The sequence below is a fragment of the Gossypium hirsutum genome, chromosome D05 (assembly GCF_007990345.1).
Source record: "Gossypium hirsutum isolate 1008001.06 chromosome D05, Gossypium_hirsutum_v2.1, whole genome shotgun sequence".
Classification (NCBI taxonomy): Eukaryota; Viridiplantae; Streptophyta; class Magnoliopsida; order Malvales; family Malvaceae; genus Gossypium; species Gossypium hirsutum.
The window spans coordinates 33,786,713-33,813,108 of NC_053441.1; the positions used below are offsets into that span (position 1 = coordinate 33,786,713).

At 32.5% G+C, this 26,396-nt stretch overlaps 1 protein-coding gene and 1 long non-coding RNA gene across 5 annotated transcripts; one reads left to right on the forward strand and one right to left on the reverse strand.

The window, feature by feature from the left end:
• The first annotated feature begins 485 nt into the window (after window positions 1-485).
• On the forward strand, window positions 486-2,996 carry LOC107904129 (uncharacterized). Of its 4 annotated transcripts, none has more exons than XR_001686129.2 (4): window positions 486-789; window positions 1,620-1,856; window positions 2,042-2,091; window positions 2,536-2,996. It is a non-coding gene; the product is annotated as an uncharacterized lncRNA (long non-coding RNA). The 4 variants fall into 4 exon arrangements; XR_005914242.1 differs by having other exon boundaries at window positions 592-789; window positions 2,042-2,194; XR_005914243.1 differs by having other exon boundaries at window positions 592-1,856; window positions 2,042-2,194.
• A 19,378-nt stretch (window positions 2,997-22,374) lies between these two features.
• Window positions 22,375-25,022, reverse strand: LOC107904130 (L-type lectin-domain containing receptor kinase S.4). The gene has a single exon (XM_016830406.2). It carries the CDS (start codon window positions 24,812-24,814, stop codon window positions 22,733-22,735), a length of 2,082 nt encoding a protein of 693 aa, XP_016685895.1. The 5' UTR covers window positions 24,815-25,022; the 3' UTR covers window positions 22,375-22,732.
• Window positions 25,023-26,396: the final 1,374 nt, after the last annotated feature.

The window sequence follows — 26,396 nt, forward strand, 5'->3', positions numbered from 1 at the left end:
AACGCTGCAAAATATTCTTAATAATGTAGACAAAACGGTGTAGTTTTTGTCTGTGAATTTAATGGATTTTGTGGCGCTAAGGGAAAAACGCCGCAAAGTTCTGTTCTCAGTTTTCGCAAAACGGTGTCGTTTTGCCTGGGCATTAGTGACGCTACTAAAAAATGCCGCAATGTTTCAAACTGGTTGAAGTAATACGGTGTCGTTTTATTCCCTGTCCTTTCTTCCTCCCCTCCAATTTGTCCCATACCTGAAACACATCATTTTTCCCTCCCAAATTTAATCCGTTAGTAGCGTTTTTATGTCAAATGCCGCTATAAACTAGACATTCAAAACGCCGCAAAATATTCTTAATAATGAAGACAAAACGGTGCAGTTTTTGGCTGTGAATTTAATGGGTTTTTCGGCGCTAAGGGAAAAACGCTGCTAAAGGTGGTCAGTAGCGGGGCTAAGGTAAAAATGCCACAAGTTCTGTTCTCAGTTTTTTCAAAACAGTGTCGTTTTGCCTGGGCATTAGTGGCGCTACTAAAAAACGCCGCAATGTTTCAAACTGGTTGAAGTAATACGATGTCGTTTTATTCCCAGTCCTTTCTTCATCCCCTCCAATTTGTCCCATACCCAAAACACATCATTTTTCCCTCCCAAATTTCCTCAAAATTCCCCAAATCAAGAACCCTAGTCTGCCTAACTTCCAGGACATGAAAGTTCCCCTTCTGCTGTCGTTCGTCTACCGTCGCACTCGTCAACCGTCACCAAACACGCCGTCGCACTCCTCTGCCGTCAGAGAAATCGGTAACGTTCTTTTTTTTCTCAGAAATCTTTCCACGTTCGGTCTTGAGCAATGTTGAGAAATAATTTGAATTTCTTGTTAGTTGTTTCTACTTGGTGGCCAGTATATTGGATAGAAACTTTTAGAACCAATGAATATGATCTGTAGTTTGGATGTGTTTTTGTCAAGTTGTTTGTACTCAACAAATATGGCAATAAGAATTGAGAAATTTTTACTTCTGGATTTTTTAAAACTGATTAATTCTCTGGGCTTTGGCTACGTGCAAATGGCTTTGAGAACCAATATCCTGCTTGTTTTCTTTCGACTTCTTTATAACACCTGTGTATATGTCCTAATTGGATGTTGACAGAGGTTACTCTGATATCCCTTTATTTGTTATTTATGCACCATGTATGTGTTGCATTCTAAACGTTGATTCTCTAGCATAAAGCTTTTGGACTTTTTTGGCCACTATTAATTGTATTATATTTCAGGATTGGTAGTAGAAATGAAATATTGTTGGTGATGGGTTTACTAAGTTATTGGTGGCTGTGACTATGTCCAAGTCAGATTCTTTCAATTTCTGTTGGTTTGGTTGCTTTGTGATCACCCCTAGAACAGTTTTAAGAGGCATGCTGTAGTTTTGTTAGTTTTAGGTGAAATTTGAGAAGTATTTGGAAAAAGACAAGGTTATTTAGATTTTATTTTAGAAAAGAATCTTGGTATTCAAGTTGCAAATTTAGAAGTTGGCTTAGAAATAATACATAGCGAATTTCTTTGGTGAAGCTCTTTTAGCAGGAAGGAATAAAAACATGTTTTTCTTTTGGAGAAACTAAAAGATCTTGGTTAGCAGGTTGGTTTGTGATTGCAGGATTCTGATTATTTGAGCTCTAGTTTTGAGCCCTCTATAGCTGATGGTGATTTAAAAGCCACCAAGAAGCTTTCAAGTTCGCTTCACTCTTCGCTGTCTGAAAATGATTTACAAAAGAGTGAGGATAATCAAAGTAACAAGAGTTCAGTAATAGAGGCCAATATGTTTGTTGAATTTGGCCATAGAGCTAAGCGTCCCACTGTTTGGGGATGGGCAATTGTAAGTGTTAATTTTCTTTATTTATAATGCATTCGATTTTGGCCTACTTCGTTTGACTTTCTCTCTTAGCTAATAAGTATTTCCAAGCATTCATTCTATTACTAACTTAGAATTTCTCAAGTTGGTCTATATGTTTATAGTCTTGTAACAACTAATTGTTTAGTTTTTCTGGTTTGTTTGTCCAGGCAAAGAAGAAGCTTTCTATGGAACCTGTTCATTTTCCTTCTAAAGAAGAGTAAGTGATGTTCCCTTGATCTGTATAAAGAAGTTTTGCATACATTTTCCTGGAAAAACAAAAGAAGACACTGCATGGGCATTGTCAAGCTCTTCAGAATGATGTATGTTTGTGAGGAGATTTATTTTTTTTTCACTTTTGTTTCAGGAGTTATGTTAGGCTATGTATCTGAAACAGTAAAGATGCTTACTTTGATATTTAAAAAAGTATTAAAGGCAACATATTCCCTTAAGCATTTCTTTGTTTCCTCTTAAATATCAAATCTTTTGCGCATGGTTAAAACAAGCTCAAATTTTGGTGCATTTGAAGCATATAAGTCATCATTGTTTATTTTTTTCCTTTTGTTATCCATTACTTGCACAAAAATAATGAGTTTTATTGTTGACACTATGTTAGTCTTATGATAATAGTGCAGTCTTGATTTCCTCTTAATTGTACTTATAGGTGTCAAGACTAGAGGAAGAGTTGCATAGGGAAAGAGATAAGAGGACAGCTCTGGAAGCTGGACTTACCCCCTCTCAAGGAACTGTAACTCTCCTAAATACAGTTGATGAAAAGGTAGCCAATGGCTTACTAAGATTTAACTAGTATATCTAAAATTTTATTTTGCATCAATCTTTTTTTAACTTCTGATAATGATAAAGATAAAGGCAGATATTAAGCACATAGCTCAAACAGAGGCAGACATAAACAATTTGAACAAAAAGGTTGATGAATTGTGGATGCAGCTGAATGAACTACTTGAGCAAAATTCTGTTTCCATGAATGATAGGTCCAATCGGCATCAACCAAATCATCATAGTGTATTGTATAAATATTTTTATCATTTTAACTTTTAACATTTTTGTAAAAATAATATGAATTCTATTTTATTTATTGATATTAATATTATTTTATTTGTTTAATTTGAAATATTATATAAATTTATTGCTTTTGGCTGGTTTAGATTTGGTTGCTTTTGATTTGTTGCTACAGGAGGGCTGAAAAAATTAAAAATTTTATTTTACAAAAATCCCAAAATTAGTGGCATTTTTATAAAAGCGCCGCTAAAAGTCATGTTCTATTCGGCATTTGTGGAAAAAATCGCCACTAAAGAACATGAGCTTTAGTGGCATTTGTTGGTATGTGCCGCTAAAGGTCATGTTCTTTCGCGGCGTTTGTTGTAGCAGCACCGCTAAAGAACATGACCTTTAGCGGCGTTTGTTTCTGTAAGTGCTGCAAACGTTAGCAACGTTTTCGATAGTGGCATTTTTTGCAGCGGTTATGGAAGCGCTGCAAATACCTTTAGTGGCGCTAAAAAGCGCCACTAAAGGCCTAAAAAAACGCCGCTAAAAACCTGTTTTGGTGTAGTGCTACTGACTCCTACAGTACCATTATTTCCTAGTCTTCTGCCTCTAGTAGATATAATAACAAATTTTGCATTCTGATATTTGTTTGACTCAGTTCGTTTCGGGCAATCTCTTTTGAAATGATAAGGAAATCCATAAATAAAACATGGTCCATCTTTCAATCTACATTCACCAAAGTGATTTTGGATACAATGACTACATTCTGGTTTGTTTACATTTCGGACGCTACCCACACTAGTTACTGAAGGCGTTGATAATCTTATATTATTCTATCTAGATCGATCTCTACCCGAAAACCCGGATGGTTCTGAAAAACGATCACTAGATTCTTTCATCTAATTTTTTAGAGGAGCAAAAAATATTCGATTTGAATTTCATTTATGGAAGTCATAAGCTTTCATCTCTCTCTGTTTCTTACAATTGTGCACCGTTTCCATTTTCTGAGCTCTATCAAACAAAACCACAAATTCTCTTATTTCCATTGCACCCACTAAAAGCTTAATCTCATCTTTTAAGTCATCTTCAAAACGAATATACATTTTTTCCTCAGAAGACACAATTTCACGAGCATACTTACTGAATTGAACAAACTCACACTCATACTCGGCCACTGATCTATTACCCTGCTTTAACTCAAGGAATTCTTTATTTTTCATATCAATATATCTTTTATTGACATATTCTTTCGAAACTCAGTTTTAAATAATTTCCAATTCACTCATTCCTTTGGTACAACCGTAGTTAGAGTTGTCCACCAATAAAAAGCTTCCTCTTTTAACAGGGATGTTCCACATTTTAGACAATCCTTAAGAAGACACAACATTTCATCTAAAACCCTCTAAGTATGCTCTAACCAATATTTAGCTTTAACCGGATTATCACTTACATTTCTATGGAACTCTTAAGCCTTACACTTTCGAATCTTATCAATAGTAATTCTACGAGTATTTGGTCGTATAGGGCTTGGAGAACGAGGGGGTGGAGGCTGTCGAGTCATAGGATTAGGTTGCATATAAGCATTAAACATGTTTTGCATCATATGGAAGAAAGCATTAGGAGCTTCTTCTCTAGGCTCTTGAAACTCAGGTATGTTATGAGTAGCCCCTTGACTAGTGACTGGAAAATTACTTTTTCAGATACTATTCGATCGAAATCAGTTGACATCTTTAATCTATTAAAAAATAAGTCAAACTGATCAAAAGTCATCACACTATCACAAGTTATAAAATGGTATGTATTTCTAGATTCAATACATGCTACGTTTAGACTTGGAATCGTTTAAACCATAGCTCTGATACCATAAAATGTAATACCCTATACTCAATCTGGTCATCGTCCCGAGCTATAAGATATTATAGCTATAAAACTTTAACATAATTCATAAATTAAATCGAACATAATATAAAAAATTTATCACCAATCATTTCCATGCTTTTCAAACAATTTGAGACCTAAATCGAGCTTGCAAAACATTTAAAACAAATCTTGATTAAATTGAAACTTCTACGAAATTGTAAGTGAAAAGTGAAAACAGGGGTTACACGGCCGTGTGAAAAAGGCCAGCCTGTGTGGCCTTCAACATGGTCGTATGCTCAAACCGTGTAACTAATTGTACCGATGTTCTTCAAGGTCACACGACTGTATCCTCAGGCCGCGTAACTTACTGTGCCCGTATGACTGAGGGTCACACGGCCGTGTCCCTGGCCATGTAACTCACTGTGCCCATGTGAACCACCTTGCAATGGACGATAACAAAACACACAGCCATGTGAGTAGGCCGTGTGTCATGTGATAGCCTGTGTCCCAGGCCATGTGTACCTAAAAATGATTTAATAATCAATATAAATTTAGGATATTACTTGGGTAACAAACCAAACCTAAAACTAAATATTTTTATACTTTCAAATGCATCTAAACAAGTTCAAAACATAGCAAAACATACAACCTAAGTGTCAAACCAATGTGCCCTTAATGACACCACAATTCAATTACCAAACCAAACAATTACATTTCATACCAAATTAGTTTGCATAAAAAGTTCTTAAATCCATTCATTTCATCCATTTAGGTATCATGAACCAACAACATTAACAACAAAGCTTCACATCATATGCCAACCTAAGTACCATTAGAAAGATGACTATTAACATTCATTACCCAAAGGTCACCTTCATCAAATCATATATCAACCTTACACATAAAGACATTTACAACCAAAATACCAAGACATTCACAACCTTAACATAACATCATCCTATATACATGCCATTTATAACCGGGCCAAAATTAACAAATAACTACAGAATAAAATGCTAGATAGTGTGATCTCCAAAACTTCTAATCAATAGCAAAACTCCGACAACCTACAAGGAAATACAACCAAAACAAAGTAAGCTTACATATAGCTTAGAAAGTTCGTAAAACAACATCGTATACCTTTTACTTAATTATAAAACATACAAAGCATGAAACTAACAATTCTTGCTAATAATTTATATCATTAAGATACCACATGATAAACGATCACAAACCAAATCATTGTTACAATAACATCTCATTTCTGATAGTTAAAAGAATAATACTCATTCGAGTTAACTTTAGAAATTTAACCGACTCACGATGATGCTTACACAAGCTTCAGAGTATCCGCAATACATGCAGGATTTCAAGCCATCATTACGATCTATATCACTGGTACATGGTACCTATTAAATAATCACCGGATCAAATCTTGCTAAATAAACATCGGCTCAAGGCCTGTTAAATACACACCGGCTCAAGGCCTAAATACACACCGACTCAAGGCCTGCTAAATAATCACTAGGCCAAGGCCTACTAAATAAAGTACATCAAATACTTACTATATTCATTTACTAATTATTCTATAAACATTCAATAGATAATAAAAACATTAAATCTAATTCAAATGAAATGTGTAATAAGTAAAAATCATTAAAAACATAAGAATAGTAGTACGATCTTACCTCCACTAACACAGATGTAAAAGTAGAGCCGACGACTAATCCAAAACCTTAGCTTTATCGCGATTTAAATCTGGTTGAATTGTTTCTTGATCTAAATAATAATTTTACTCAATTAAATAATTCAAATAGCTTAAACTAATTAATTCAAGCTTATAGTCCATTTTAATGTAAATTTACAAAATTAACCCTAACATTTTAACTTTTGCTCAATTTAGTCCCTAAACATAAAACTTGCAAATTAACCAATTTTAAAGAAAAACTCTACTAACCATGTAACGCCCCAAAATTTCTAATTTTGTTATTGTAAAAATATGACACAAGTATATGTCAGCTTTAGTGGTTATGTGTTCTGGAAGTGTTTAAGAGGTCCCAAGTTCAAGCCTTTGCTTGGGCAAATTTTGGTATTTTGAATGAATTAGGTCTTACTCTTGTTTAGTATGCTTTTATTTGATTGTTGGGTAAATTACATCAGAATGGGCTTGCTGGTCTAGTGGTTAAATGGTGTGTTATTATGGTGGAGGTCTTGTGTTTGAATCTCTATGGAGGAACGGTATTATTTTTTGCTCAGATTTCAGGATAGAGTTGTGCAATAGGGGGATTTTGAGTAGTGGATGTGTAGTGGGAATTAGGGGAAAAGATTAAGGGATTTTGGGGGTTATCAGGATTTTATTTTATTTTTTCCCATAACCAAATTTTGACTCTCTTTTCTAAAAAAAATTCTGTCGCCTATTATTCTCCCTCTCCTCTTGCCGAAATTCTCTGATTTTTTCCATCTTTCTCTTCTTTTTCTCCTTCTTGATTTTTCTCTAATCCATTTATTTTCTTTCGTTTTCACACGCAGTTAGTGCTTGCTCAGTTTTGGTAAGTGTTTCTCTTCGTTTCTGTCATGGATCTCTTAACGACTAAAGTGGTAATGTTTTTTCTTTGTGATTTGGGCATAGAGGGAGGCTCGGACTGGTGAATTCAGTGTTCTCGTCTTAACAATAGTTAAACAGAGGGTTATCGCTGGTGGTAAGTGGGGTTTTTGTTCGTTCTTTGTTGTCAATTTGCTTATAAATCTATTAAATTGATGTTGAGTATCTTGATTATAAGTCTAGAGTGCTTGAGGACTGTTTGAGCATCAAACAAAACTAGGTGTGTATCCGAAACGCAAAAAAAAAGGGATTCTGCAAAAAGCCGAAATTGTTTACTGTTTGGACAGCAGTAGTAGGCTAATTTTGAAAAATTGCCATAAATTGTGGAAATCGAATTAGAGGATGAAAAAAATTTGAATTAAAGATTATTGAGCCTAGTTTCTCATAGAAGAAACGACATAAGTAATGGAATTGTAGATCGTAAGGTATAATAAACTTTGTGAGACAAGGTCAGATTGAATTCGGGTTCTCCTGTTCTGACTTTGGAAAATCATAAAAAAATTGAGAACAATAATTAGGGGTTAAAATTTATTTTCTTAATTTATTAATGAGACTATTTTCAATAGAAATAAATTGAAACATCATCCAGATTTTGTACTAAGAGATAATTAATTTTTAGCAAAGAAGGGACGAAGCTGTCAAATAGCAGAACAAGGGTAAGTTTGAAGATTTTACTGTACTGATTCGCTAAACCAAAAATTCTAAAAATTTTATGGTAGAAAGATATTTGAGTCTAGTTTCAAAGACTTCAAGTAGATATTAATTTGGAATTTTGTATCTCAAGATATAAATAATTTAGTAATAGTGACTCAAGTAGACAACTTTGAAGGAACATATAAGTAAATAGTGAAAATATATATGAATAATTAACTAGCACGGGTTACATTAAAAATGGATCACGTGGCCAAGGCCAATTTAGGCCGAGTGGGCCACATGGGCATGTGGGCCTATTTTTCTGAAAATTTCTGTAAGGTTGAACGGGTCGCCCAAGTCAACTGTAGACCTACTGTAGGGTCGGTAAACTTTACTTAGACCCCTATATGTGTGATCTGTCTGTCTGATTTCTATACCGAGCATGACTTATGATATTTGAATGTATGTACTATTAATTGCATAATGGCATGACATATTTTGTATGTTACATTGCATCGAGGTGGGATGATGATATTTGGAGGAAGTGTCTGAAAGGCTATTAAGCCTGTTATCTGGCAGCTTAGCTGCAACCTTCTGATTATGTGCCGCATTTTGGTACAGTATGATGTGTAGGGATGGTTGGGTTGATTTAATCCCTATATGGTGTGTAAGGTTAGACGGAGATGGTGTGTAAAGGCTAATGGGTAGGATTCTGATTTGTTGTATCTGCATTCTGTATCTGATATGGGCCAAGGCCCTAATGTATTTCTAAGACTATATCTGAATGGGCTAAGGCTCAAACTGATTCTGTGATGGGCACGGGCCCCAGACTGTATCTAATTAAATTCTGTTGATTTTCTGTATGCATGTCTTCTGTGGGGATTACACACTGAGTTTTCGAAAACTTACCATTTCTCTGTTTAATCTATACAGGTAATCCCCAGACTTGACGGGTCGGTGCAACGGAGGACTCGACAGTGGCTACATGTAAATTTTAGTCTATTTTCCGTTAATGCCTAGAATTTATTACTTATTTGGGGTTTTTGATGTATCTTATGGACTATGGACTGGTTGGCTTTAAAATTAGGACTTTATAACAGTTTTTAAACTCGACAATCTTGTCTTCAAATCCCTTTTCCATGTGACATCGCCAGATTCGGCCATAATGTCTAGGCCGAGTTTGGGGTGTTACAAACCGAATTTCCTAAGGGTTCATTACAGCCCATATTTTCCACCATTTCACACTATTATTATCAATTTTACTATTTTCTCAAATAAGTCCCTAAACCTTAATATCATAAAAAATCACTTAACAAAATATGTCTATTTAACTACAAAACTTAATAATTTATCAACTAAATTCACAAACATCTAAAACTCATTCATGGTAAGCCTCTAAACCTTTAAAATTTTTATGAATTGACCCCGTCTAGTTAAATTAAGCTAATACGAACTCAAAAACATAAAAATAATTAAAAACGAGCAAGAATTTCATACTATGCTCCCAAATGAAGAAGATAATAGCTTTTACTTAGTTAATTTTATGTCTATCTACTAATTTATCATTTTTCCCTTATTATTTATTACAAATTTCAACTAAATCTTAGTTATAACTATCCATTAACATGCCATTTGGTATATTCACCCACTAAGTCCCTTTAATTACCTTTCCATAACTAATTAATGTGATTAATTAATAGAAACTAATTTTTTTCAGCTTTTACAATTTTTTTACTTAATTAACTATATAAACTTTAAAATTTCTTAACCAAAATGTAATATAACCTTAATGAATACTCATAAACATTAAATAAATATTAAAATACTAACTCACCTATTAAAATTATGGTCCCAAATCATTATTTTTGACACCATTGAAAATAGGTTGTTCTAGGTATGGTCCCATTAAGGGTTATTTTTTGAAAGTGGGGTTTCAAAAGTGTCGATATGAACATACATCTTTTTTTTTGTCCGAGAATCACCTCCATACTAACTCGCTCATTGGCATGTACCTTTAGACTCAAATTTGAGCTTGATTTAGTTCGAGAATCGGCTAAACCTATAGCTTTGATACCACTAAATGTAACACCTCATACCCGGTTCGATTGTCGAAGCCGAGCTATAAGGTGCTACAAGCAAAAACAAGACATTCGATTTCATTTCATAGTCCAAATATCTATTAAATATCGATTTATTCATATTTAATCAAATACAACGTGCAATTCATGAATTTCCAAAATGCTAACAAAATACGCACAATTCGTAATATAACCATTTGACATCCTAGGTACATGCTGAGACCAAAAAGAAATCACCTCCATACTTGAGTTCGGGATTTCTGCTGGATGCTGAATCAATAATCGAATCGCTAAGTACCTAACCTGTGAATGGGAAACAAAACCTTACGTTGAGTATAACCCAATGGTATCTCTATATCTAACATTTGAGTAAATTATAAAACTATGTATGCCTAACTTAACAACAGGAACAAATGCAATTTAGTATGGAAAGTTTCATGTTATTATACGTCAACTAAAAATACGATTCAATTTACTTCTTATAGATCAATCTACTATATTTGCACCATAAACATCTCTTTATATTATAATTGAAATAATTTAATAATTACATAATAGATTCGCATTTCTGGAGTTAATTTCGATATCTTTAAATCATCCTTGTTTCAATTTCCTTTATAAACAATTCTCTAATTTAATACCATTTATTCATCAATTATCCATCAATATATATACGTAAAGAAAATATTCCACATTCCAGAATAGATCATATTTCATACTTATCTCAATATATAATATTTCCACAACTACTCAATTTAATCCTCATTGTAAGCAAGAATTCCGAGTCAAATCAATTCAACCACTTTTTAATCATTTTCAACTTTCCTTAAGATCTCACCTTGCAATACAGTTTATAAATGCATCAACGAAGTAGTTCAAATTATATAACACAAACTGTAAATTCCGAGCCATTCGTCAATAGTTTTGTCTTTCCTTTCTTTTTGAGAAATCCAGGCCGTTGCAATGTGCTTCACCATCACTGAATAACATGAAAAAGTCCAACTCTTGAATAACAATCAAATTTAAATCAAATAGTTTATTTAGCCCAATCGAATAATATGAAGTTGTCCAATTTTGAACCACAACTAAACTTCGATTATAGCATATATTAATTCCAACAATGTAAAATGAAATTTACTAGCTTAGTACATAAATTTAAACTCAATTAAGGCACGAATATTAGTCCAACCAAATTACATAGAATTATCCAACTTTGGACATGCAACTAAACATATGAACAATCACATTTGGACAATAATATAACATATAAAAACAACCATATTTGGGACATATTTATAACATACAAAACAACCACATTTAATTATTCCAATTCCAACATTAACATAATCATTTGCAGCATTTAAATACCTAAAGTTTCAGCATTTGGACCATGTAATTTACAACCATTTTGTTCGCAACAATTACTTGACATTTAACAAAATGAATAAGCATAAAAAGAAATTCACCTGAACAACAATAAACTCCATCAAGTAGACCATGTTAATGAATAAAAATTTCAACAGCATGCTTGCAAGTTGCATACATCAGCAATTTCCTCAATAGCCAAGAATTTCATCAACCTTTCTATTAATTTCCATCAATCACACCAGCTTAAAGATGCAATAGAACAACCAATGAAGAAAAAAATAAAGAACCCACTATCATTTATTTAATCGAATAAATAGCATAGGCAACTGTTACAATTTCAGCAAGTTTAGAACATCTTTAAAGAGGGAAATTAAATGTTGCTTTAGTTAGCATCAAATTGTGTAAATTGAAATATTCAATTCTTAATTGTCCCGTTTCGGATAGTATTTAGTAACACTAAGATCGAACAGGGTAATACCATGAGTTTATACAAATAGGAGTTATTTCTAACAACCTACAATTGCAACGATCCTAGACATTCAATCAGAAATTTTAATTTTTTTTCCAATTTTAAGTAACACCAAAACAGAAACATTTCATGATGTTTAACCTATAATAAAATATTTAATTAGCCCAAAATTGGAGCAACTTAAATACAACAGCATTTTCGAGTATTTAACCTACGATAACATTGCCACACGATCGGAAATTTATCAACCCTCAAACATATTCATATGGATCATTTAGATACCATAAATTTCAACCTTCAATCTCAATAATTCCAACATATAAACATGTTCATTTGTAGATAGCCAATATATAAGCATGGATTTACATCGATTTAGATAGAGTTAGTAAACATTTAAATGACACTTCTCAACCATTTTTTTATCCAACAATAGCCAATAGAAAAAAAATACACAACTAATTGAACACCATTAATTCAGCATATTAATTGAAGTTCAAATATCTACAACATTTAAATCAGCCTTCATTTACTTCCACAAGCTTCATAAATGGTTGCAATAAACACTCTTCAATTAACAGCTTGGATTGCAATATTAATCCGTTTTGAGTTGATGTGTTTAAGACAACATAATCACAACATTACACAACTTAAATCACGACATCAAGACATCATAATCTTATAGCATTTAAGCAACCTAATTACTCCACCATCAGGATAATATTAACTAATGTTTTAACCTCCAACTTCATCATATTCAAACCATTTTAACACAAGAACCAAATTGAAAAATTTTAATTTAATATTTGGCCAGCAACAATCCAACCATTCAACTCATAAAGTCAAACCAAAAACTAGTAAACATGTATGATGTTTGCATGCTAAACAGCTTATTCAACAGTCCGCAATCACCATTTTTTTTCTTCATTTCATTTCACTTACGAGCCAAAAGAACAACAAACAAAAAATAATGAAGATGAAATGAACTTACCAACCAAATTCCACATCGAGCCTAACCTTGCGTGAGCTCCTTTCCTTTTTTATTGCTACCTTGTCATTCTCCATTAGCAAGTTTCTTGAGGAAATCAACCCCAAATAAAGCTTGAAACTTAAACTCCCATTGCCATTTCATCTTCTTCCTCCCCCTATTTTTTCCAATTTTGCATGCTAATTCCGAAAGAAACTTTCTCTTTCTCTCCACTAAGATTTTTCTTACCTTTTATTTTTATTTTATTTATTATATTAACATAAAATTTTAACTAAAATTTTATAATATAATAAACACATAAGTAAGTCATAACCGACCACTATAGTAACCATTAATATAATGGTTTATTTATCAGATGAATCCCTTATTTATAATTTAACTTTTAATTTAATAACAGTCACACTTTTACCACTTATGTGATTTAGTCCCTGTACTTAAATTGAGCACTAAATCAACGAAATTATCTACCTGCAATTCAATTCACCTACAATGTAACTCTGTAAATATTTAATAAAAATATTTACAGCATCGATTTACAGAAGCGAAGTCTCAAAATTGGATTTTCCAATACCACTGACTTTCAGGTCGTTACAGGGAAAATGCTCATTGTGTGCTTATATGTTGATGATCTTATTTTTACTGGGAATGATAGTGTCATGTTTGATGATTTCAAGAAATCTATGATGGATGAGTTTGAGATATCTGATCTTGGGAAGATGCACTATTTCCTTGGCCTAGAAGTGATGTAATCTAATGATAGAATTTCTATCTCTTAGAAAAAGTATGTGAGAAATTTTGGACATATTTAAGATGATGAATTGCAACTCTACCAACACTCCAACTGAGTTTGGCTTAAAAATAATTAAATAAGGAGATGGGAAGAAGGTGGATAACACACTTTACAAGCAAAATGTAGGCAGTTTGATGTATTTAACTGCTACGAGGCCAGACATTATGTATTAGGTGAGTCTTATTAGTAGGGGGAGCCCGACTGAAAAGCATTTATTAGCTGCCAAGAGAATCATTTGTTACTTGCAAGAAACCAAATGTTTTAGGATTTTCTACAAGAAGGGTGAAAAGTAAGACATGATTGGCTTCACCAATAATGATTATTCAGGAGAGTAATATGACAGAAGGAACACTTCAGGCTATGTTTTTATGCTTAGCACAGAGGTTATTTCGTGGTCATCTAAGAAGCAATCTATTGTCACATTATCAAGCACAGAAGTTGAATTTTTTACTAGTACAGCTTCTGCTTGTTAAGATATTTGGCTTAGGAAAATCCTTGAACAACTACAATTCAAGACAAAAAGAGCCATTACAATTTTCTGTGATAACAACTCAACCATCAAGTTGTCAAAGAATCTTGTGCTGCATGGAAGAAGCAAGCATATTGATGTAAAATATTACTTTCTACAAGATCCTAGCAATGATATAGCAATTCAACTAGAGTATTGCAAATGTGAGGATTTAGTTGCTGGTGTATTTACCAAGCCTCTCAAGTTGACATTATTTGTCAAGTTCAAGAAAATACTTGGCCTTTGACGTAAAGTAGTAAGTATGTATTAAATTGAAAGTACACTTTCAGTTTTAGAGAGGGATTGTTGAGATATTTTTTTATATTTGGTAAATAAATCATCCCTCTAAAAATTAAGGATTACCAAATATGTTTGAGGATTTTTCTCGTATTTAGTTTTGCTTTTTTTAGCTTTGAGCTTACTAATTTTAGCTATTGTAAAGCCTATAAAAGACTAGAACCATTTGGAATTATTAATTAATTTAATAAATCATTTTCTCTCATTTAAGTTAAAAGCTTGGTTTTCTTACTTCCTTTACTTGTAAGTGCAACAACTTTCACCAAAATAAATATCAAATTTCCTAATGATTATTTAATGGTCCTAAACAAAACTTTAAGCCATCAAATTTATTAATGGGATCATAATTATCAACTTTTAACATATTGCCAATTGAGTCTTAACTCAGTTGGCATCGATATTATTATTAGTATAAGAGGACATGGGTTTGAATGTGTTGAAAAGCATATCCTTTTTTTAAGGGTTGGAGAGATGTTATGAGTAGTTCGAAGTATTTTTATATCAAAAAACAAAGTTTAGCAATACTTTTGAAAAGTTTAGTTTAAAATTTGAGTGTTTAGAACTACTGTCAAAAAGTACTTTTGAGAAATAAAATATTCATTTTAGATATGGTATTATCAAGTAACAAATATGCATTTAAATAATGTTCAAATTAATTAATATTATTATATTTTAGTAAGAATATAAAAAAAATAATTTATTATAACTTGTTGTTAATACTTTAATATATGAAATATGAAATATAAATTTTAAATATTTTTAAGTAATAAATATTAATTATTTATAAAATTTAATTAGAATATATAAACTATATTTTAAATATTTATAATTAGATATTAACACATTTGTATTATTTTAAAAAAATTTATGTAACGCTTCAAAATTTATATATTTGTTTTTGTGTATTTATGACATAACTATGTATTTGCTTTAGTGGATAAGTGTTCTAGAAGTGTTTGAGAGGTTTAGAGTTTAAGCCTTAGCTTAGGCAATTTTTTTTTTGTTTTTAAATGAATAAACCATTATCTTTAATCAGTAGGCTTATAAATAAATATTGATAAAATATGTTAGAATGGGTCTGTTGGTTTGGTGGCTAAGGCGTGAGTTGGCATGTGTGTTCAAGTTCCTGCGCTAGCAATGAGGGGTATATTTTTGCTTGATGCCGTGTAGGTGTTTGTGTGTTAGTAAAAGTCTGATGCTAGTGGACGGTTACGGGAGTGGGGGAGTGATTTTAGGAGAAAAATGTGGGATTGAGGGAATATCTTATTTTAATTAATTTTTTTCCCAAATTTGGTGTCATCTTTTTCCCAGAATCCCTCTAACAATTCTGATGTTACTCTCTTCCTCATCTACCATCTTTCCTTTTTGTTTTATTTTTCTCTGCCTCCATAGCCGAATTCTGTCCCTTTTTCTTTTTTTCCCCACATCTTTTGTTTTGTTTTCTCTTGACTACAATCTCCCTGTGTTGCTGCTAAAATACCTTCTCTTCTCTGTTGGCAATTGCTTCTCCTTGTTTCTACCAAAACTCCCCCTCATTCTCTCTTTTCCGTCGATTTCTTCCTTAATCAGTCTTCTGTCTTTTCAACGTTCGCTGCGTCGGTGGGTAAGCCTTTTGGTAAGAGGGCTATGCCTCAATTGATTTGGGGAATTTCATTTGTTTAATTGTGATAAGTTCCTAACCCTCCGTTGTGTCGAATTTTGATTTGACAACATCAAATCGCATCAAACTTGGTTTACCTGCGGAATCGTAAGCTACATCTTGTTAGAGCAATGGGGGTAAGCAACATAAATGAAGTTCGATTGTTGTTGTTTTAGTGGTATTAGTTCTAAGTGTGACTAATGTTGGGCATGGAATTGCCATTTGTTTTAGGTGTGTTTATCTTAGGAGCGTTATGTACCAAAAATCATGTCAGGTGTGTAAACACAACTCTGAAATTAAAATTCGGCAAAAAGCCAAAATAGGTGAATGTCGACGTCACAAGGGCACGTGGCCGCTCGTGTGGTAGGCCGTGTGATCGAACACGGGCGTGTGATTAATGAGGCTGACCATGTGCGATTCATGGGCCGGGTCGAATTGGGCCGTGTGGGCCACATGGGCGTATGGGTCCACATGGGTAAACCACTCGTTCGTATGGAATATTTGGGCTAGGCTATGTGGTCTACACGGTCAAGGTCATTTTGGGTCGTATGGGCCCACAAGGGCAGACAATATGGGCATGTGGGCCCATTTTTCACTGTTTTGATGTTAAGGTTGCACAGGTCACCCAAGACGACTGTGAACCTATTGTAGGGTCGGTAAGCTTACCTAAACCCCTAATTGACTGAAATAAATGTATGACTGATACGATTATGCTTGTTATTAAGCATGATGATGTCCCACTAGTTTGATATTGTATGCCCTAATTTTATGCATAATATTGTGTTTTAGCGTGTCATATATGTATATTGCATTGCATTGGGGTGGGGTGGGGTGGGGTTATATTATTTGGAGGAAGTGTACTGAAAGGCCTCGAGCCTATATTACTGGCAGCTCAACTGCAAACTACTGTCTAGTGCCGCATTCGGTACTTTTTGGAGTGTAGGGATGGGTGGGTTGATTATATCCCCACATGGAGTGTAGGGTTGGATGGAGTTGGAGTGTTGAAGCTAGCTGGGTAAGATTTGATACTGCATACCTGTTACTGTACTGAGTATTGATACTGTAATGGGCCAAGGCTCAAATGCATGACTGCTTCTGTATTGTAATGGGCTAAGGCCCTAACTGAAATTGAAATTGTTACCGAAATGGGCTTAGGCCCAAACTATGATTGCATACTGTCTGCTTGTTTATGTGGGGATTACACACTGAGTTTTCGTAAACTCACCCTTCTAATTCGCCTGTTCAAGTAATCCCCAGACTTAGGCGGATCGGGACAACGGAGGACTCAACTGTGGCCATACGACTCCTTTTTACTGTTTCGTATTTAATTAGGTTTATTTTTTAAAGTTTTATTTGGGATATTTTTCTGTAATAACGGCCGCTATGAGTTTTTGCTTAAAATTTAGATTTTATACTACTTTATGTTTTATATCTGTTAGAGGTAGATAAAACACAAGTTTTTAAAAGAAATGCATGTGTTTTAGCAAAATATCCACAAGGACACAAACTATTTTAAAAAGCTTCCGCAACGTATAATATTTTGCAAACTAACGACTGAATAAAAATCACTATTTTAGGATTAATAAAAGATAACGAGAAGATCTAAACGGAAAATGTTTTAAGCAAAGTTACGATTTTTCACGAGCATCGATTTTCAAACACACTATCATGTGACATCGCCAGATTCGGCCATAACGTCCAGGCCGGGTTTAGGGTGTTACAATTTATTTAATGATTTTAACACATTTGTAATTAAGTGTCACATGACTAGATATTTCGTCTTGCGATTCGTTCGTCCAAACTCGCCTAAGTCAGCCTAAACGTAAGTGAGGATTCCTTTAAATTTCCTCTAAGGCACCAATTTGTATAGCGAAAACAAACTATGCCAAAAGAAGCCATAAAGAATAACAGAAAGAGCGTACGTGAGGTGTTTGAGTAAATGCTCTCAATATTCCTTTATTTACAAAGAATAATGAAACAATGAATGTAGTGAGTACAAATGAAGAGGAGGCTCTCTATTTCTAGTTGAGCTCCCCCAAAACCAACGGTCAAAATTACATTACACCGACAGACGAGATTAGCCTATCCTTTAATTTTAGGGATTTACAAGATTACATCAAATCATATCAAATCTAATCTTTACAAGATATGATTCTCTATCAATCTTTAAAGATTAGTTCTCATACTTATCAAGATAGCCTAAGTTGCCATATCTTTATCGTTGGGCCAACCAGGTTTTAATCTGACAGGCTTCTCCAACAGTTTACCAAATCGAGCCAGTTCTTGCGGGCCAAATGATCCCTATCTAAACAATAGACCTCCATTGGATGCATTTGGTGCGATGGTCACGGGCCAAATGATATTAACACATTTGTATTATTTTAAAAAATATTTTTTATTTAATGATTTTAACACATTTGTAATTAAGCACCAAGAAAAAAAGGGGGAAGTACTATGTTGTTGGAGGGGTGAAAAAGTAATTAAGTACCAAAAGTACTTTTGAAAGCCAAAAAATTCAACCAAAAACAACTTGTTTAGCATAACTTTTTTTCCAAAAGTGTTTTTCAAGCTAAAAGTGAGTTTTTAAGCACTACTAAACAAACCCTTAGCAATTCTAAAATAGTTGGGGCCCACGAGTTTGCAATTTGGCTATCAACGACTCTACTTTCGATTACCTCTACCTACTTACAATCTCTTTCCTGTAGGTTTTACAAACCTTTCACTTTCATCCTTATGGGTAAATTACCCAAAAATACTGATTTTTAACCATAATTATTGGCTTAGATTAATTTTTACAAAATTTACCGAATTAAGTCGATTTTGAGAAAACGTGTTTAGCTGGACACGTTTTCAGTGGATATGGTAGATAAACGCTTCTAGTTGGATGTGCTTTTAGCTTTGGCCAGATGGTTAAATGTTAGTACTTTTATCATTGAGTCTCGAGTTTGATTCCATTCCTATTCACATTTATATATTTTTTATTTATGTTGCTTCAAGCTTTTTAAATTTTAATTCTTTTTTAACATATTAGTTCTTTGGTTAGATAGTTAAATAGTTGCAATTACATCCTTAAGTCTCGAGTTCAATTCCTCTCTTACTCTTATTTGTATTTTTATTTCATGTTGCTTCAAGCTTTTTAAATTTTTAATTAATGTTTTTTAACATTTTAGTTCTTTCGTTAGATGGTTAGATAGTTATAATTACATCCTTGAGTCTCGAGTTCGATTTCTTTACTACTCACATTTGTATTTTTTATTTCATGTTGCTTCAATTTTTTTAATTAATATTTTTAACATATTAGCTCCTTTTGTTAGGTGGTTAGATAATTTCAATTACATCCTTGTGTATGAGGTTCTGTTATTTTTATAAGCATATTAATGTATTTTTTATTTCATATTGTTTCAAGCTTTTTTTATTTTTAATTATTTTTATGATATTTTTTTAATTATTTTTATTTTTAATTAATGTATTTTTTATTTTTAACTCTTTTATTTATAAAATCAAATAATTATTGTAAATATCATTAATTGAAAGAAAAATAATAATATGCTTATAAAAATAATTAAAAAAATATAATCAAAACATTAATTAAAATTAAAAAGTTTTAAATAGTATGAAATAAAAAATACATTAATATGCTTATAAAAATAATAGAACCTCAGACTCAAGGATGTAATTGCAATTATCTAACCATATAATGAAAGGAACTAATATGTTAAAAATATTAATTAAAAATAAAAACCTTGAAGCAACATGAAATAAAAAATACAATTGTGAGTAGTAGAAGAATCGAACTCGAAACTTAAGAATGTAATTACAACTATCTTACCATCTAACAAAAAAACTAATTTATTAAGAAACATTAATTAAAAATTTAAAAAGCTTTAAGTAACATGAAGTAAAAAATACAAATATGAGTAAGAAAGAAATTGAACTCGAGACTCAAGAATGTTATTGCAACTATCTAACCATCTAACCAAATAACTATTATGTTAAAAAAATTAATTAAAATTTTAAAAAGCTTGAAGGAACATGAAATAAAAAATACAAACGTGAGTAGGAGCGAAATCAAACTTAGGACTTAAGGATAAGAGTGCTAACATTTTACCATCTGGCCAAAGCTGAAAATGCATCTAACTAAAAGTGTTTTCCTACTATATCCACTAAAAACGCGTCTAGCTGAAAGAATTTTTTCAAAATCGGCCTAATTCGATAAATTTTGCAAAAATCGGCATCCGGTAATTATGGTTAAAAATAAACATTTTTGGATAATTCACTCCATCCTTATTATCTCAGCTTTTTATTTTTATTTTACGCTCCGTTTATTTCATTAAAATAATTTCAGAAAAATGATCTACTTTTTTTTGGAAAAGTTAATATTTTCTAGTGTTTAAATGAATTTGTATAAAATAATTTTTATTTTTTCGTAGATTTTCTGAAAATATTTCATAAAAGCTGTTTTCAGTTAAGCAAATATACATTTGAGATTTTCTTATCTTTTTTTTTGTTTAATTGAGTTTATTTTATATCTATAAATTAATATTTTACATTGTTTTTGTAAAATAAACACAACATAAATATATTTGTTATAAAATATTATAGTGCAATTTCTTTTTAACAATAGAAATTTACTTTATAATAAAAAAATATTTTGTAATAATCAATGTCATATATAAACTTAATAATAAATAATATTTAATTAAAACTTAATTTAAATTACATATATTAGAGTACATATTGACATGTAAGGGATAAATGAAGCTAAGCATTATTTAAACAAATATTCATATTTATGCAATTAAAATATTCATATTTTTATACTAGGTTAAAATATGTTATAAGTCCTACTCTTCTTAAATTTGAAATTTAGTCCATGTACTTTTATTTTTTGGGTTAGTTTTACTTTTTAGATATCAAAATTAAAGTTTAGTTGAAAATATTTTGCTAAATTCATATTAGTTTTACTTTTTAGATATCAAAATTAAAGTTTAGTTGTTAGCATTATTAAAAATATTTTGTTAAGTTCATATTTATTATAATACTAGTTTCTAATTACATGAATACTGAATATTTTTTATTTAAAAATGTGACATCAACAAAATTGACAAAAAATTTAACAATGTTAACAATTGGACTTGATTTTCAAATCTGAAAAGTAGAGGGACTAAATTATTGAAAATAAAAGTATAGGGAGTAAATTCCAAATTTGTGAAGAGTACATAGAGTTATGGCATATTTTAACCTTTATACTACAAAACATTTATTATTATCATATTTATAATTGTAATAAATATTTATTATTAAAATGTTAATATTTAATATTTGTCACTAATATATTAATAATATTATTTAAAATTCTATTCTTAAAATTTATTATTAAAATAAAATTGAAGTATTAAATAATTTATTAAAATGATAAATTATATTAATAATTTATTATATTATTAGATATAAATAAGTAAATATGTATGTTTAATAATATTAAAAATTATAATATTTTATTACTTTTAAATATTTTAAAAATAAAACTTTATTATTAATATAATAATATTAAGCTCAGCTTAACTTGATTTTTATATAAAAATAAAATTACCCATAAATGAGTTATTTTTTGAAAATTGACTTACGCTTTTAAAAAATGTAAGTCATTTTATAGGAAAAATGACTTATTTTCTGTTGACTTGTAAGTAAGGGTGTTTATAGTTTGGTTAAAATCGAATTAACCGATCGAACCAGTCTAATTCAGTTAATTGGTCGATGGTCGAACTTAGTTTGGTCGGAGGTCGGTTAATAATTTTTTGAAATTTCCATTATCGGTTAATTCGGTCCGAAATCGAGTAATTAACCGAATTAATCAAAATAAATAATATATATTATATATAATTGTTAACTTTTTATTTGGTTATTTTCACCTTCATTTAAAGTTGTTTGAACTATTAAAGAAAATGAATTTTAGCAATATATTTTTTTATATGTTTTATCATTATTTTAATAAAAAATAAAAAAATTATATATATAAATTTCAGTTAATTCGGTTAACCTACTGAATTAATGAAATATTTCAGTTTGGTTAATGTATTTGAAAAAAAATTCAATTCGGTTAACGGTTAAATTTTTTTTACATTTCAGGTAATCTGGTTAATGACAATTCAGGTCAGGTATTAATTGAACCGACCGTTTGAGCACCTCTACCAGTAAATCATTTATTGTTAATCAAGCTATTTTCTATTAAACAAACTCAAAAAAATACAAAAAAAAAACATTTTAAATGAAATAAACTTAGCGTTAAACTATATGTTTTCGACACTCATACACTATTGAATATTTTTTAGCATGGCTTTAACTGGATAACTAACTTGAAGACAAGAAAAATAAACAATTTCTTCTAGTATTTACAAATTACATACAACTCTAGCCCTGGAAAACTTTTAGTTGGACAAAAATAGTCTCCCCTATGTTATCAGGACACTTTCTTTTCTTTTTTTTGCTTAGGGTAATTGTGTTCGATCCGACATATTCGAATTTAGCAAACCCGCGTCGAACATATAACATAGTCGACGGTCACTTGAATCTGGGTAATATAGTCTTCGAAGGATTTTGTTTTGATCTACAGGGGGTATCTGCCATTTACTCTGCTGTAGGTTGATCGAGGTGTTTTGTTGAGCCTGCTTCGATATCCACATCCCTGTCTTCAACATCCAAATATGGTGAATTTGGGTATGAATGCACAAAATCTTCAAACCGGATGGTATTGATACCACCACTTCCATGACCCTTTTTGCTATCATATCCACCGGGCGATGGCACCACTTCTGGCAGAGCCACCTCTCCTTCCAAGTACCTCACTACTTGCCTCATCGTCGGCCTTGCGTCTGGTGCATCATTCGAACACATTAATCCGAGCTTGATCACAACAATGGCCTCTAGCTCATCAAAGTCGCCATTCAATTTCGGATCCACAACCTCAAGAGCTGCACCACTTTGCCATCTTTCCCACACCCAATCCACCAAAATTAGCTCCTCGGGCAATGCCTTTGGCTCAATAGGTCTCCTCCCACATGCCACTTCAAGCAAAACTGCACCAAATGCAAACACATCGGTAGCTATTGTAGGCTTACCAGTTTTTGTAAGTTCAGGTGCTAGGTACCCCAATGTACCAACCACCCTGGTCGTAGTCGGGTTTGTGCCGTGTTCATATAACTTAGCCAGGCCGAAGTCGCTGAGTCTTCCGTTTAGCTCGGAATCTAATAGAACATTGCCTGCTTTGATGTCTCTATGAATTACAGTTTGTTCCCATTCTTCATGCAGATATAAAAGACCCGAAGCAACGCCTTTGATTATTTTGAACCTCTCGTCCCAACCGAGAACTCGTTTAGGTTCATCAAACAGGTACTTATCCAAACTACCATTAGGCATATAATCATAGACAATTAACAGATCACCCCGGCACCGACACCATCCGAGGAGCCGAACAAGATTCCGATGGCGAAGACGGCCGATACTCGCAATCTCTGACATGAATTCTCTTAGACCTTGCTTTGATTCATGAGAAATCCGTTTGACAGCAACTTGAGTGTTTGTACCCTGCAAAGTTCCTTTGTAAACTCTGCCGAATCCACCAAATCCAAGTAGCTCTTTGTCCCTGAAACCCATTGTTGCTTTCTTGAGTTCTTGGTAAGAGAATCTGTGAGGACCAATTTCCAGTTCGGAGGCCTCAATTATGTCCGATTTCTTAAGTTTTCTTACAAGGTAAAACGAGATGAAAACAATCAACATTATTACAACAACAACTGCAAATGTAACGCAAAGGATCAAGACAGTGTGGTTCTGTTTAGGCCTTGGAAGAGAAGGCAAAGAAGACAAAGACAAAGATTGCGCCTCTCCACTCATGTTGAAACTCCATCCCAAGACATAGTGAGAGCTTGCAAGCAAACCTGTTGAAGCTGAAAACCCCACAAACATGAAATCCTGGAGAATTGATGAAAGATTCACATCAATGGACAAAATTGAAGATCTTGGTTTCTCGGACAAAAGTGAAAGCTTCACATCTAATCGATTTTTGGCCGAATCGTAATCAATCCAAGCCTGGATTTTTGCCCCACTCTTGATAATCAACTCTTCTTTTGTTCTGTTTTCAAGAAAATAAGCAGCAGGGGTTGAAGCAATTGATTTCATGCTATTGACATTAACACCGACATGGTTATCATTTATATCACCTAACTCTAAATCTTTCACAGTATCGAACTCAACTGCGAATATGTGGTTGGCTGAGTTCCCATTCTCGCTTGCATTAAGCAAGCCCAGGTATTGACTGGGAGAGCCTGAAAGTTGCTTCGAAGGTGAGAGAACGAAAGCAAGGCCATGGCCACCGAGCTTTGGGTACTCGGGAACAGTGGCGATCACGAAAGCAGATGAGAAAGAAGAAACTTTGCTGTTGTCTGAGTTCTTGAATTTCAATGGAGATGAGTAAAAAGCATGGCCACTTACGCGAGAAGTAGTGTTGGTTAAACAAAGCAACCCACTGTCCGCAATGTCTGCAACTCCAGTTAAGCTCATTTTGTTGCCTGAACCATGGAACCCATTGAAGATGAACTGATCTAGCTGAGAAAAAACATGGCCTGATGAAAAAACAAGGAAAACCCAGAAAAATATCAGCTCCTTTGCAATGGAAAATGAATTTGAATGGGATCTTTTTGATGTTTTCTGCATCAGCAAATTTTGGGTTATGAATTTTGTTTGAGAAATTATAATTATAATTATTAAATGTTTTGGGAGGGGGTTGGTTGAAGTGAACTGGAAGAGAAAGAAGAACAAAAAGAGAGATTTAGTAGAAATGGCAAGATTTTTAAAGATAAAATTTAGTGATTTTCCGATCTCCACATGGGAGTTATACAGAAGAAATGATTGAAAGGCAACTCAATTATAGAACCAAAGAAGACGGTTAAAATTTAACATAACCAACCTTAGTAAGCATGAAGTTAGGTGGACTCTCATTGTTCGAGTAAAAATAAAATACTTCAACAATTCTGCCCTCTACTTTCCTTGTTGCATTTTTTTATTATTAGGTCATGGGAAAATTTTTTACACTATTTTAACGCCTTCTATGTCAAAGTTGGTGGGGGTTTTAAATTAATACATTAATTTTTATGATGTAGGTTAAGTTATCTCACCACCCACAAGTATCAAGTTTAAGGTTGGGAGATTTGACGGAGTATTTAAGTAACTATTGGTTCAACTAATTTAATTTAATATAGTGGAAGTCAATTCTCATATTTGTTGACTTTCTATCTATAATTAAAAACTCACTCACTCTTTTCCTTCCACTTCAAATCTTCTCAAACTCTTCATTTGAAAAAAAAAATTTCCCTATGTTTTATATTAATTTTCCTAGAAAAAAATAGTTGACCACATTGCTAACTACGCCCTCAATAAGTCGAAATATCCAACTCAATTTTTAAAATTCTTAGTTCTTATGATAATATTTTAAAAATTTTTTGAATTTTAATATTATTTTTTTGTGATCATTTTAACAGCTAATAGACTGCACTATCTAGATTTAATATAATTTATAGCTCCCACAAGTTGATCCTCGTATCTAAAGATGAAAAAGTTCATGTCATCTGTTTTTAGTGCTATCTAAGATGAAAAAGTTCATGTCATTTCAGATGTGGTTGTCACCTAGGTGGAAAGATGGGGAAGCGACCATCACACTAAAAGATGTGGCTTTAATAATTGGTTTTCTAATCAATGAGGAGGTGGTGATCGAACCTAGTAGCATTGATGCGGAAGACGTGTGGCGTCAATTGTTAGGCGTCGTGCTATCAAGAAAGAAGTAAAAAATGATCTAGATGAGTGCTGACTGAAGTGCACATAGTTGGTCAAGTTTGTGAAATTATCCCTTCCATTACATGCTAACGTGGAGAAGATGGATCGATAGATCAGAACTTGGATGCTCTAGGTGATTTAAGAATGTTGTTTCCAGACACATGCCATATTTCTTCCTCAATTCGGGAATTTTAAGGTGGTAAGTATATTTAATTGGGATTATGCTACTCCAATGTATCTCTATAGATTGCTTAGTAGGGTGATTCGTAAATTGATCAACGAAGTCAATAATTACTTATTGCTCTTATAGAATAAGTAGGGATATGCATGCCGTAATTAACACCTATCTAAAATTGTATTTCACTACCCGTACTTAATATTTGCTATTGCTTGGAATATTAAAACAAATTTAGTGGTGGGTTGGATCATACATGCTATAAGGGAAACTTGACATAAATGCATGGAG